This window comes from Lepidothrix coronata, unplaced genomic scaffold (assembly GCF_001604755.1).
Source record: "Lepidothrix coronata isolate B3197 unplaced genomic scaffold, Lepidothrix_coronata-1.0 Scaffold32, whole genome shotgun sequence".
Lineage (NCBI taxonomy): Eukaryota > Metazoa > Chordata > Aves > Passeriformes > Pipridae > Lepidothrix > Lepidothrix coronata.
In genome coordinates this window covers 6,336,300-6,348,931 of record NW_016690212.1, presented here as the reverse complement: position 1 = coordinate 6,348,931, position 12,632 = coordinate 6,336,300, and the positions used below count along the sequence as shown (strand labels likewise).

The 12,632-nt window shown below is 36.3% G+C and overlaps 1 protein-coding gene across 8 annotated transcripts in view; it reads right to left on the bottom strand.

Annotated features, from left to right (window-relative positions):
* The window catches only part of CCDC146 (coiled-coil domain containing 146), a 70,664-nt gene that overhangs the window by 33,731 nt on the left and 24,301 nt on the right, over positions 1–12,632 (bottom strand). For 5 of the 8 annotated variants that reach the window (XM_017811435.1, XM_017811433.1, XM_017811434.1 and 2 more), the window contains exon 3: positions 2,339–2,421. In XM_017811435.1, coding sequence (XP_017666924.1) covers positions 2,339–2,421 — 83 coding nt within the window. Of the gene's footprint in view, positions 1–2,338; positions 2,422–7,078; positions 7,296–12,632 lie in introns of those variants that run through there. The other 3 variants (XM_017811431.1, XM_017811438.1, XM_017811437.1) reach the window with 2 other exon arrangements.

The window sequence follows — 12,632 nt, the reverse complement described above, 5'->3', positions numbered from 1 at the left end:
AAGACCACTGAACAAATACTAACCATACACTGTGTACTCTAGCAACAGCCTTGGAGACTACCTGCATACAGACTTGTTGTATTCATTGTGTTACACAGCTTTGTGTTGTATATCAGAGAGATCAGATGCAATAGTTTGGCATAGCTGTCACAGGGAACCACGCTGCTTGAGACTTTTTTAGGCTACTAAAGGGAAGAGGAACACACACAGCCTGAAGACCTCATCCTCCGTCATTTGTTTTAACATGACATTGTAACAGCACTGACAGGTGGGCATTAATTAGGAAAGAGATTGAATTCAACTGTATTAGGTGAAAAAATAAGCTCTAGATCCGCAGAACTGTACTGCACATGTAAGGGTGAAGAACTAAAAATTCACAAGTGGTATTGATTCTGTGAATGGTTCATTGCAGGAAAAGAGTATACTGATGTTAACATACGGACAAGTGAATCCCACTTTAGATGTCTGAAAAGTCCTTAAATTGTACTGGAGATCCTGATCCATTTTTGCTAACTGATTTCACTTTCAAAAGAAAGCAGTAGGAGGAATCGATCCGTGGGAACTAATGGTTTTTCACACATTGGTGTTTTGCTTTGACACACAACTACATCTCAGAAAAGTGTGACATGATTCTCTCCAATCCACTTTCTTACAGAACTATGGCAATTTCATACTCCTGTGAGAATGATGGAAAGAATGAGAGATGTAATCTCCCATCTAACATTTTCATGCTTTTTGTGCATGCTGTTAAGGGTAGTCTTAAGTGTGACAGAAAAGACAGCTGAGTCCTGTTTACACTCAGGCCATATTCTACTTGCTACACACGCAAAGGGATTGTCTTTACATAAATGAATGTTCTGTATAAAAGAATACTATATAAATACATAAAATATGTAGTAATATGCTGATATTTTTCCAATCAAAGACTGTTTTCAAACTAACACTGGCTAAAAGTCAATCAAGTTCAATCAAGTTTATCAGCTACTGGATTTTTACTTCAGCTCAGTGAACACCATTGTGGTAGAAACTTTCTCAACCAACTAATCCAAATCCCACATAAAGGTTTAGTTCTGAGCGTTAAGAAAAGTCTTCTTCCATTTTCTAAGAAGACAAACTGGTTTAGGAGTGCTGTTTTTCATTTTGCTTCCCAGAAAGATTTGCTATACAGTAATCTGAAATAGTCAGATGACTTCTCACAGAGTCAGACCTATATTCTAACTCCTCATTTTATTAAGATGAAGACTCAATAACCTCAAGAAAAACTGCTATTTCAGGATTTTGGGAACCCTTTTTCAAATTATTTTACATTGCTTAGCACTTGTCACTATTCAGATTACCAGGAGGCACAGCAAATCCCAGTTGAACCCAAATAAGCAGATATGACTCGAACTAGAAATTGGATTCCTTAAATTAGGCATTAGCTTTAATGACAGAATTGCTATAAAGGTTTTGATGCATACTGTCAGTGAAACTGGGATAAAATATTGTTAATATAGTGGATATTATGGTATGTAGTACAGAAATGTAACAGAAGTATCATGACGCTGATTTAACTTATAATCACACACATGCTGTAAGTAATATCAAAATTATTATTCATAATTACTAATGTAGTTTTGCAATAGGACTGCTCTGTTCTGTGACACACTGTTCACCTGATAGAACTGCAGTATTGTGTCCCACTTTGTCTCTCCCACCCTTCCACTCCCACATGCCCTGCTCAAGCCTGGCATCAGGCTCTCTTCTTCATGATCTCTTCTCTCTCCTCCAGCAAGTACTGGTGCAGGGCAGGCCCACAACTACTACATCTAATTTCCAAATTCCATTTATAGTGTGAAGCTTAAGGTTCTAATTAGCAGCCCTGTCTAATGTGACTGTCAGTATTCTCAGAATGTAAAATTCATGCTTACTTAGAAGTGACAAAGTCTCATTTTCTTTCTTAGAAACGAGGCTTTACTTTCTTCAGTTGCTCTCTATGACGTCAGCTCAGCAGGTTGGTCTTTTCATATGTTACAATTATGGCTACATGATATTCAAATATGTATTTATTTTAAATTTGTATATTGTCTGTTGCAGTCTGTGGGTCTGTCCATTCCCAATATTATTACGTTTATATTAGAAACAAAGATGTTGTTCAAACAATTGTTTAGGTATCCCTAACAACCTTGAAAGTTCCTATTAAATAATACTGGTTTACAAACTTGTGTTGTTCTTTCTTCCTTTATGAACTATCACCATAAGAAAGCCTTAAATGATAATTAAGCTTCAGCAAGAGTAGAAAATTACTTTAAATATGTAATGCTTTGGCTACTAAAAATCTAAAAATATAATATTATACCTTATCACAGTCTTATGCAGCAGGGTATACTGTTCCTTCAGCTCAGCTGCTTTGGTGTCTGTGATTTTTCCAGCAGAAAATAGCTATGGAAGGGAAACAGACAGTTATGAAATCTCTTAAGCAGTAATATTTTCATTCTGCTGCAACTTTTTATAACTGTAATTGGCAGCCTTTCAGTTTAGACAGTCTTTGGTAACAAAAAATCAAATACACAACCAAATCAAATACGCAGATAAAAGAAATGCTTATTTACACAATTCAAAGTATAAATATAAGAATACAAAAAATGTATGTTACAACTGCAGTTCTGCCTGCACCACCATTTCTTCTCCAATTTTCTGTCTGTATTAGTATTCCATGATAATTCTGTCTTGAATTTGAACTCAAGATCTAAGTCACCTGTTTTCCACATTGCTTAACTGGTCCAGTTTTGGTATAAAGCTGCTGGCCTGTACAGGCTAAATTGAGGCTCAAAGTGTCTCCACAGGCAGTAGGGTTGCAAAAAAGAGCAGCTGTGCTCAAGCTGGATCACCCCCATGCAACAGAACACATTGCCTTATATGCCTGTGCCCGTCTTCAGCAAATATCAAGATCAAACATATATTTCAAATACCTCCAGGGATTGTGATTCAAACACTTCCTTGACCGGACTTTTCCAAAGTTTGATCATCCTTTCAGTGAAGAATGTTTTCCTAACATCCAGTCTAAGCCACTCCTGGTGCAACCTGAGGCCATTTCCTTTTGCCCTGTCACTTGTTACCTGGGAGAAGACACTGACCTCTACTTGGCTACAACTTCCTTTCATATAGTTATGGAGAACAGTAAGTTCTCCCCTGAGCCTCTTCTCCAGGCTATACACTGCCAGCTCCCTCAGTTGCTCCTCGTAAGACTTGTGCTCCAGACCCTTCATCAGCTCCATTGTCCTTCTCTGAACATACTCCAGCACTTCAGTGTCCTTCTGGTAGTGACGGGCCCCAAAACTGAACACAGGATTCAAGCTGCAGCCTCACCAGTGCTGAGTAGAGGGGAACAATCACTTCCCTGGTCCTGATGGCAACACTATTCCTGTGTGATATTTCTTTAGAAAACCTTTCTTCCCCTCCTTTAATCACAAGTAAGGAGAACCAGGTTAAACCCAATTAAAAAACGTAAGGTGATCCAGCTCTATAAAAGTCCGTGGCTAGCCTCGTGGGGCAGCAAGCTAAATCTGCAAATTCTATGGGAACCTGACAAGAAATGTGATTATGCAGATCTCCTGAAATAAGAAATGAAATTACTACAGCACCAGGAAAATCCCAGAAGCCATAATTCAACCTTTAGAACATTTAGAAAAAAACATTTAAAATCAGTCCTATGGTCAAGAAGCAGAAAACAAGTTAATATGCCAAAGGAAGTATATATTTTCTTGCTAAATGTTTATGTATTTTTGAAGATTTGTTCCAAAATATTTCATGGTAGCAAAGACAATCTTTGCTCCCTGAGACCCTGAGAAAAGGAAAGAAGGTCTGCCTTTCCTTTGTTTGCATGAGATTAAAGATAAGCAGCTCTCAGATATTTATTTTGGCATTCTCTGTGATCCAAAGACACTGTTCACTTGAGTTCACAATACTAACTAGCTCTTCTGTGAGAAAGAAAATATTTCTATCTCTCAACCCATTTATTTCTTAGTCTCATATGTAGATATAGGTGTCCTATTTGGGTGGTACCTCACTAATGTCCTCTCTCCACACTGCTCTGATCTGTACTTGTGACTTACGGTTTTTCTTACTGCTTAGGTTCTCACCGAAGATCTATGCCATGTTTGACATTTCTACAGGAATAATCTTACTTGTCCTGGAGGCTGTGTCTTCTTTAGGTCCTTAATTTTTTACAGCTTTTACCCTTAATTCCTCAATTCAGCTCAGAGCTAAGAGCTCTATTCCAATAAGGTTGGTCCTATACAATGTGATGACTTGTAGCACTGAGGACTGCACAGGACAGACCGCATGGATGGCACACCAGCTTGACAAAGGTAGTGAGAACTTCTGTGAAAAGTTTCATCACTGAATAGTTCCCATCACCACAACTTTATTTGGAGAGCCAGCACTGAGCTAGCCTGACCCCAGGATTTGTTATTAAAGCCCAGTATACTGCCTTCTCCATGATCCTTAGGAGGGCAGAAGGGAAAGAAGCAACTGTCTGAGGGGAAGAAATAGTCAGTTTGTGGAAGAAGGAAGAAAAAATACAAGCCTACTGTAGAAAAACTGTATTCATTGTGATGATAAAACCAGACAAGAGATGATGGCCCTAATATATAGATATATACTTTTTTCAAGGCTGCCTTTTTCACATTAATGATAAAATAGCCAACAGTATTTATGCACTCATAGTTCATTTTATTGCTTGGAAGCTCTCACATTGCCAAGTTAAGTAAAATGTTGTTCTCCTCAGTGTAGCTAATCGTGTTGCTACACTAAAAAGCAAAAAACTAGTGAAAAGATGAAGTAGTAAGGAAAAACAGGGCTTGTGAATGGCAACTGAGGATGTCTTTTTTTCAGTTCTATGTTAACCATAATGCCCTGGAAAGAACTGAGATAATTTTGTTATACTGGTGATCTCAGATCAGGTCTGGAATATAGTCAGATAATTATTCCTAACTTGTTGAGTCTTCCAGTCCCTTTCCATCTCAGTTGTACTTAATTGTATTTTGCTTTTCTCAGTTTTGCTTTCTCATTATGCAATGAACTGGGACCCCATACATTTTTAAACACACTCCATGTTGATAGATCATCTGGATAAACTAAAATAAATTTTCCTTATCTAAGAAGTTGGAAAGTTGGATGAAGATTTGGCTGTTAATGGATGGTTCCCTGGCAACTTTCTGCTTTCCTTCTCCCCATACTCCCATAAATATAATTACATTGAAAATATGCAAATATGTATCTTATTAGTGGGTTTACTTGCACCTTTTCCTTTTTATTTAATATTTCTGTTATGTTTATTTTACCCCATTAAATTACCCTTTCTTTTACTTTACTGTCATCTTTAACTGATTAACATGAGTGTAACTTTCTAACTTTGCTACATTTTTTCATGTTCCTTCACTATTTGAAGTCTGGCTTTTCTACCAGAAAAACAAAACATTACAAAACAAACACAAACCAAACCCAAACCCAAATTCCAAAGCATATTTGTTTCCTCCAATCCATGAAAAATCCCATGAAGGAAAGTGCTGGATAATCCTGTCGTGTGATAGAAAATGTGGAGGAAAATTTTTCTGAAAATGTGAAAGGGAAGGGCATATCCTTCATATTTTTCTAGCTCTACATGGATTTTTCTGGCTCTGGGCAGGAATCTTACATATAGGGATCCATGAGAAAAACAGAAACTGTTTATGCTCAAAGAGTTGTTCTATGCACCTGAATAACTTCTCTCTATCCCCACACTAGTAATAAGTTCATAATTGCTTGCTACCAACAGCTCCCCATCAGAGCTCTGCACAAAATATCCTGAAGAAAATTCCAAGAAAAAATGAGCACTATATGGGGTTACACACTATCTGAGGGTCCTCTTGAATATCCTTTGAGCTTGACTTCAGGATGTAAGACCACAGTAGTTTCTCCAAGTCTGGATATAGAGATATGTGATACATGAGATGTGAGTAAGAAAGAGAAGATATCAGAGTACAAATGGGAATTAAAACCACAGAAGGGAGAAGGCCAACCTGATAAAGGAGGTACTCTTCCATGTGAGCAAAAACAGTGACATTTGGTCCTAACTATATCAATGCCTCCTTGCTTCCACGTTATGTGCATTGGACATTCTCCACTTTAACATATTCAGTCCTTCCTGACAGTCAACTCAAAGTAATACACCAAGGAACTCGTCTGAAATTTCAAACGAGGTTTTAAGTAACTCAAATGTGATATAAATAAGAACTCTAGGAACATTTCCCGTTTTGAATTTCAAGGCTTTTAAAAATTCTTTTGGGACTCTACAGAAATGAATAAAACTCAGCCAAATTTTAAACTTAAGTAGATGAGGCAATCTGAATGTTGGTCACTCACACTCTTTTGATAAAAAACATCCCCAATAAGCATGGAAGATAAATATAGTCACCACCAAGAAATTACTGATTAACATCAATTGCTCATAATCATTATGAAAGTGAAACACTTGAGGCTTCCTAGAAAAGACTTAATTTCAACAGTGCCTAGGATCTCTGCATTTTGGAGAAATGATGTAGCTAACATGTGTTTCTAATTTTGCAGATACTGCAAAACAACTAAAATGTATTCTAAGCTCAAACGGAATAGTAACACTTTCCACTTCTTCATGCTAAGCTGCATATTTTGTAACTATAACAAGACATTGTGACTACATTTAATGTTATTTTAACACATAGAATATCCAGCATTTTATATTAATTTGCTTATTTTCAATATCTGAAACGTCTCATTAAACAACTCTTTTGCCTCATAATAGGAGACAAGAGAAAAATATCAAAGGATTAGTTTGTATACACTCAGGATTTCAGTATAGTATTAGCCACTTGTCATACGGCTCTTTTGACCAGTCTGCTACGTCAGGGTTGGAATGTTCTTTCTGTGTTGTTTATTTGAAGAGCTTTTCTTACCTCCTTTGTATAATATTTAAAAGTTTAAGCATTCATGAAAGAAAAAGGATAAGTGTCCTCTTTGAACAGAGAGCTCTGCCTCCTCTGTCAAAATCCTCATTTAGTCCAGGCTGTTTGACACTTACCACACAGCTCAGGTGTTCCTTATTCCAGGGAGAGGGTGGCACCATCTTCTCAGCCATTGTTTCTACATTGCAGGGGCACAACAGGTACAAGCAGGCTGAACCCATGCTATGACTCGTGCATTTCTGTCCATATGGCTGGCTGCCAGTCTCCACAGAATCACAGAGCTGGGGATATCTGCTGGTGTTTGGCTTTCCTCCAAATATACCTCCAAATTGCCTAGGCAAAATTGTGGACCCATGATAATGCACTAGGGGAACAAAAAATTCCTCCTCAAGTTCAGCCCACGGCTCAGAGGAAGTTTGTAACTATGACTTCTCACTACTACTGAAGATCATGTCCTAGTTACTTCAAGATGGAGCATACAAAAATGAAGGAAAAACAATTAAAAGTCTATACAGTTTGTGTTTGTAACCTTTCTGGCAATCTTAAAAAAACACAAGAAAACTGCTCCAAAAACTCCCAGTCCTGATGCCAGAGAATTTAACAGTCCTAAGGACTTCTCTAACAATTTCATCTGATTCCCTAAACAATACACAGGACAGTTTTTACCATCTTCACCGCTTCCCTACAGGGCTTAAAGCATGCACTTCATTTTCCAGAATGCTACGTTTACATAATTGTTATTACAACATAAAGTAAAGAATAAATTCCGTGTAACACATGAGAGAATTAAGTCAGAAAATTTAAGGCAGGAAGGAACTTCTGGATGCCATTTAGTCCAAATTCCTGCTCAAAGCAGGGATAGCTTCAAAGTTAGACCAGGTCACCTCAGGGCCCTGCCCCGTCAAATTTTAAAAAAGCAGCGACTGAATAAGGATGCAGTGACTGAATATATATTGCATCAGTTATAAGATACTCTCTGTATTCAGCTGATGTACCAACAGCTTTATAATTTTTACCCAAAAGAGGATAATGACTTGTCCCGAAGTATACTGAGTCTAAACATTGGCTACCTTACTTTGTCTCACTTGCATATTATTCCCAATCCATGCAGTTAAAGATTGAAATACATTGCCTTTAGACTTCAGAAAGCATAAGGAAGGTAAAAATAAGTGCCAGAATAGAGATTAATAATTAAGTCAGTGTATTTAAGACTCTAATAATTTTAATAATAAAATTTAACTTGTTAAATTATTTCAGACTGCTTTCCAGCATTTATAAGAACTAAGAAACATTCTCGGTGAGGCTCTTAGTTGCCTCTGATTATAGTGAGAGCCAAAGATGACTACTGAGCTCAGTCCAAACACCAGATGTTTAGATGACCTAAACTCTGATTTTAATGTAAAGTGTTGCATCACAATTTATATATGCCCAGAAAATATAATCTTTACAAATTTTATGCAGTCACTGTGCATTTTTCAATATGCATCAAATATTAATACAGAGTTATGGAAGACTAACACTTCCAAAATTATCTATAATTTCTCTACTAAACAATATTTCAGGCTTCAGGACATATTTCTACATATTTTAAAACAAGAAGATAAAAATCACTAATTTAAGACTGTAAATATTTAGTTACACAATAAATTGTTATCAGAATGCAATTCTGCATTCCATTTGTAGATTGGGAAACAGTGAAAGTACACACAGGAATAGCTATGCTGCAGATATTTAGGGAATTACATGCCTTGCTTAAATCATTATTCTAGAGAAAGGTTATGATGGTAGAAAGTAAAGAAAAATGCAGTAAGGTTTTAAAATTAATGCTGTAGCTAGAGTTAAAAAATAAGGTGGAATCCCTCTCATCTGTAACTATATACATCTATTACAAGAAGTAGACTTCTTAGGATAAGTATGAGAAGTCCATAGAAGAAGCTTATTTATTACCTTTTCAAGAAGAAAAAGATTTGTTACTGAGTTTTCCCAACATTTATTTAGGTAATAAACAATACTTGAAGCCATGAGGCTATTGATTGCACAAATACAGTCAGGCATTTATCTCCTGATGTTTGTGACAAGTAAAATTATAACAAAGTAACAAGTACATTTGTATAAGATGACACTTATATGTATGCTTGTTTTCCCTCAAAAGTGCTATTTTTACAGGAAAACAAAATCGCCTTTCTAAGCCATTTCTATTTGGAAGTTAAAATAATTTAAATAATTTGATAAAGTGATTTTTTTTTATTTTAATAAATGCTTCACAAATGATTTTGCCCTCTTTCCTATTCCAAGACAACCATAAATGTGATGAATAGGAAGACTGAGTGCACTTTTTAAATATAGCATATCTTTACTTCACAAAGTGAGGGCATAGGGTTTATGGTTCCTTGAACTTTGCTGTCTAAAGAAAAGTGATTTGCCTGCATTGATTCTACATATAACAAGCCAGGAACTCAGAAAAGTCAGAAACCAAATAAATGAGCATGAGAAATTATGAATATCTACTCACTTTATTCTGACATGGAGTGTTTTATATCAATACACCATTGAAAGGTTCATAGTCTATTACAAAGTATTTCACGTGAAAAAAGCTATTTGCAGATGATGCTACATAAACAGGACAAAATTAAGCATGGGGGTAAAGACATGCATGAAAATCATAAATACACCTACTTATGGTAGATACAGCACTGTATTGCCTTACATAGAATGTCTACAATTTTACTTTCTTATTTACAGATGGATGAGCCAGACTTCCTTTAATGAAAAATAAACCGCTAAAAAGCCTTCTAAAACTAACAAATAATGACTAGGAAAGATAATATCACAAATTCTTTCCCAAGACAAAGTTCATAACAGTAGTTTTGTCCCCCAGTTCATGGGAAAGAGCAATCCCTACATGAAAAATATAAAAATCGGGATAAGAATAATGCATCTGGTGGCAAATTGTGTCTCATACGGCTCAGAAAGAGAGGGTATAGGAGACTGGCATTTTGGGAAAGGGCACAACTTTCCTGCTGTCACCTCTTTGACTGTGAATCTCAAAAGTAAGATCCACTCTTACACTTGCTGGTCTTATTGGAGCAGGTTTGCAGGAATCAAAAAGGAATTTTCCTGAAAAGACATATCAGGGAGAGGCTTTTGTATCTGGTATGTCATCACTCTTGAAGTGCATTCCGCTTTATTCGCCCCATATACTCAGCCAACTACAGCATCTTCTATGGCTACAGATAAAGGAAATATTTAGCAGTAAATCGTAGATTTTGGGCAGGTAGATCTTCAGATGTCAGGAAAGAAACAGAAATAATAATTTAGTTTCATGGACCTGTTTTTTCACAAATATGGTCCTCACCTTAACAGAAGGAGTGATATTCTTTGGCCACATGACTTTTATAATATGTATTACATTTACAATTGCTTATATAAATATCTAACCTACTACTTACATGCTCTATGTCAGTGCTGCCTTTCTGCCTATTGCCATAATGTATAAATAAAGCAATGACCAATTTCAACAGGTATGAAAGTCACACAGCTACTAGTTCTGTGTAATCTGTATCTGAATATTAACAACTAAAATCGAAATGGAATCAGACTGCCTTTCTTTTTGTGTTCTGATGTGTTCTCATGGACACATGAGAAGTTGCATGGGTAGTTCCAAAATCCAGTGGACAATATAAGGACTTCTTGCACGAAGAATGACTACTGAATTTAAAAAACTGCAATTGAATTCATCAGAGAGAATTCTAAATCAGAATTTGTTTCTAATATGAAATTTTGGTATACATCCCACATTGTGGGAAAACCTGAAAATTAATCTAATTACTTTTCATCCTCTTTCTCAGCCAAAATGTATCACAGAATCACTGAAGTTTACAAAAAACATCAAAAATATTATGCAGCAGTTGAATCTTAACACATCCCACTCAGCCAAAATAGTTTATAAGAATGAACTCAGATGTTCTTCAGGTTTGTTCATATCAATCATTTGAACTGCTTAGAGAAACCTGGATGCTTTGCAGCAATTCTTCTGCAGGTGTTGACTACCAGCACAAAGCCGGAAATCAAGCAGATGGCAAGCTGTTGTGTTTTAAATTGCCATAGTCACTAGTTAAATTAACATCTGCCTACAGTCACAACCCTGTCGTTTTCTATTTGACCTGCATTCCATTATCTGCCAGAAAAAGCCCGTACTCTAAAAAAAACATGGTGGTTTTGATAAACTTAGAATAAACACTCATCAGACAAGTCTGATGAAACAAAATACATCAGTTTAACCTTGTCATCATCGGGTAGTTCTGGAATAGAATTAAAATCTTTAGTAGAATTTAAAAACATCATGAGCTTTCAGTTTAGGAAGATATGTCTGTAAGATTAAGATATCTCTTCAGTCCACAGGTGGAAAAATAGATTCCTAAAAACAAGGCTAAAAGAGATGAAAAACTACAAGAAAATTACCTTTAAGCAAAAAACCAAAGGCCTTAGTAGAAAAGTCTCACAGTCATCAGCTGTTATTGTTAGATCCTTTCACAGTTGAAAAAGATTGGGTTTTGGGTTTTGTGATTGCTTAACTGATTTAAAGTTTTAAGTTTTATGCAGAACAGTCTAGGGATCTAGAGAGGCCCCATCTGGGAAGAAACTTTGCTTATAAACAACCTGCAGTTCTCAATTTTGATCTGGTCAATATTTCTGCCATTAATGCAGTTAAGCTGCATCAGCATCTCACACTTTAAGATTGTTCAGTGTCCTTTCTAAGGGTAAACACTTCTGAAAAAATCAGATTTGAAGATTTGCTTCATTTATCCCAAGGAAGATAAGAGACTTGAAACATGAAAAAAGCTGTGGCATCCCACTTTGAGTTCCTGAAGGAAGAAGAGAGATGTGACAAATTGTTGAGAATGGACATTTCCCAGACAGAACAGCAAGAAAGACCAGCCCTCAATTACAAGACTTCTCCAGGTGGGAGAAGCATACAGATACCTGATGGAGAAATGGATCTTTTAGACTCCAAACAGACTGCTGACAGCCTAGCAGCAGAACATCAGACTAATAATGAAATCCAGAGCGTAGCAGAGCAACTCAAGTTACTGAAGCCTCACATAAAGCAGGAAGCAAATATCCCAGAAGGATGTATGGGGCCAAGGAATGGATGTATCAGGATAAAGATGTTTGAAAAGCTCAGATACCTCACCTTACTATCTGAACTTTCTTTTTTATAACATTCACTATTACTAGAAATTTCTACCCTTCTAGATGTTACAAAATTTTAATGATATTTCTGGCTTTCAATGCAGCACAGCAGTCACAAATTACAACAATATTCAATATGCATTTAAAAATTTCAAGGCAACTCATACAGTGTGGTCTACCAAGAATAATTATTATTAGTTTTACAGATACAGAACAGTTTGTCCAGTTCAAAGCCACAAAGCAGATAGCAGAGTTCATTGTAAAGTGAACAAACAACAGTGTGGGGGAGAAGGGGCTTCCCAAATAACAAGGATTTAGGAATTCTATTCTATTTCTAAAGCCCCTCAAAAGAGGCTGGAATAGCTTTCCTCCATTTGACAGTAGCAGCCATATGGGAGAACAAGGCTCTGTAAATACCCAGTTTTACACTGATACAATAAGAAATTAGCATCCTATTAATTAAATGAATAATTTAAA